Source organism: Gregarina niphandrodes, assembly GCF_000223845.1.
Source record: "Gregarina niphandrodes unplaced genomic scaffold scaffold00164, whole genome shotgun sequence".
NCBI lineage: Eukaryota > Apicomplexa > Conoidasida > Eugregarinorida > Gregarinidae > Gregarina > Gregarina niphandrodes.
This window is the reverse complement of record NW_011645927.1, coordinates 1-1,386: the sequence shown is the minus strand read 5'-3', so window position 1 is coordinate 1,386 and position 1,386 is coordinate 1. Positions and strand designations below refer to the sequence as shown.

At 43.4% G+C, this 1,386-nt stretch overlaps 1 protein-coding gene across 1 annotated transcript; it reads right to left on the bottom strand.

The window, feature by feature from the left end:
• Positions 1–477: 477 nt before the first annotated feature.
• GNI_217300 (putative DUTPase) lies at positions 478–1,043 on the bottom strand (the record flags this gene model as incomplete). Its single annotated transcript, XM_011135580.1, has 1 exon — positions 478–1,043. A coding segment is annotated over one exon (566 nt), but the record flags the coding sequence as incomplete, so codon positions are not given.
• Positions 1,044–1,386: the final 343 nt, after the last annotated feature.

Below are 1,386 nucleotides of genomic sequence, written 5' to 3'. Positions count from 1 at the left end.
CTAGAATACGGTGGTTCGAGTCCCAAGCCTGCCAAAAACTCCCGAGTCGCTTATGGTAGAGCGAGTAGCAACATACCAAGGGAAGAAAGAACCAAGGGAAGATTACAAAAATCTTGATGACCTCACGATAGGATGGTCGATGGGCTTCCGTAAGTAGAAGAGCCGGAAGAGACGACAGCTGGTTATTCATGACCTTAACGACGTTGTAGATTTCGGAAAATGTAGGTGCAACGTAAGAGGATAATGATGCCCCTAGAGAGTAAACGAACAACGTAGTTACTAGTGAGAAATATGTGGTCTTGAACAGTTTAGCCATCAGGATTCGGCGGTAGATCATTGCTACTGGTACGAGTAAACCAAACATGGATGCTGCGAGGGCAACGGAATTTCTCCCCATGACTTCAACACTGTTATATCTTATCTCTCTGTTCTTTTTTAAAAAAAGTTTTTGCTTGTGTGCGAGTTGTGTGTGATAACATGATCTCTTTTTGGAGTCTATGTATCCAGGCTTCCATTGCTTCTTCTTTTTTACGTGTCAATGTTTTGGCGTTTATACGACTTGCAATTAACTTGAATACTTCGTTCTGTACTCTTACATATTCCATAGTCATAATATCAAGACCGTTATTTCTAAGGCGCATTCGCTCCAGACATGATTGGGGATCGTCTTCTAACACAATTATCGTTTGCATTCGTTTCGGTATCTCCCACATTTCCTTAGGAAACTGGGCGATAAGATCTTCTGTTTGTTGCATGGACCTTCTTCCTTCAATGATCGAAAAAATTAAGGAGTAGGTGAGCGCACTTAAAGGTCCTCTATCATGAATTGATCCTGCTTGTAATTTGGACAATTGGAAAATGGTATATGCGATGTCGATGGCTCCATCGGTATTCTTGTCTTTGAAGACCGGATACAGTCGGACGTCTTCTGCAAAATCTCCAATCACTACCTTAGGGTATTGAAGACTTATTCTCCTAAGCACGGACGTTTTGCCTAAGCAAGCCGTCCCATCTATAATCGTGACGCTCTCTGGGTTATTCATCGCAAAACTTATACCACCCGGACTGTTCGCACAAATGGGGGGGGGGGGATACAGGATGTCTCTCGCACTGCCGCCTAACGACTTCTTGTTACTTGCGGTAGGGTGTTGCGTGTGAAAACGAACGAAACATGATGAAGTTACAAAACTATTGTACAAAGTCACAGTTTGGACTGAAACATCTCAGTTGATTTAATGACGGATTAGTTTCCCTCTCCTAAACTGAGAGAATCAGGCCGAACTAACTTCAACTGCGGGCGCTGTAACTTCGTCATAAGCCTCTTGAAGTTCAAAGACGGATGCAAGGTACTCGACATCTCTGCGGTGAGATGTTGGATCCAATCCT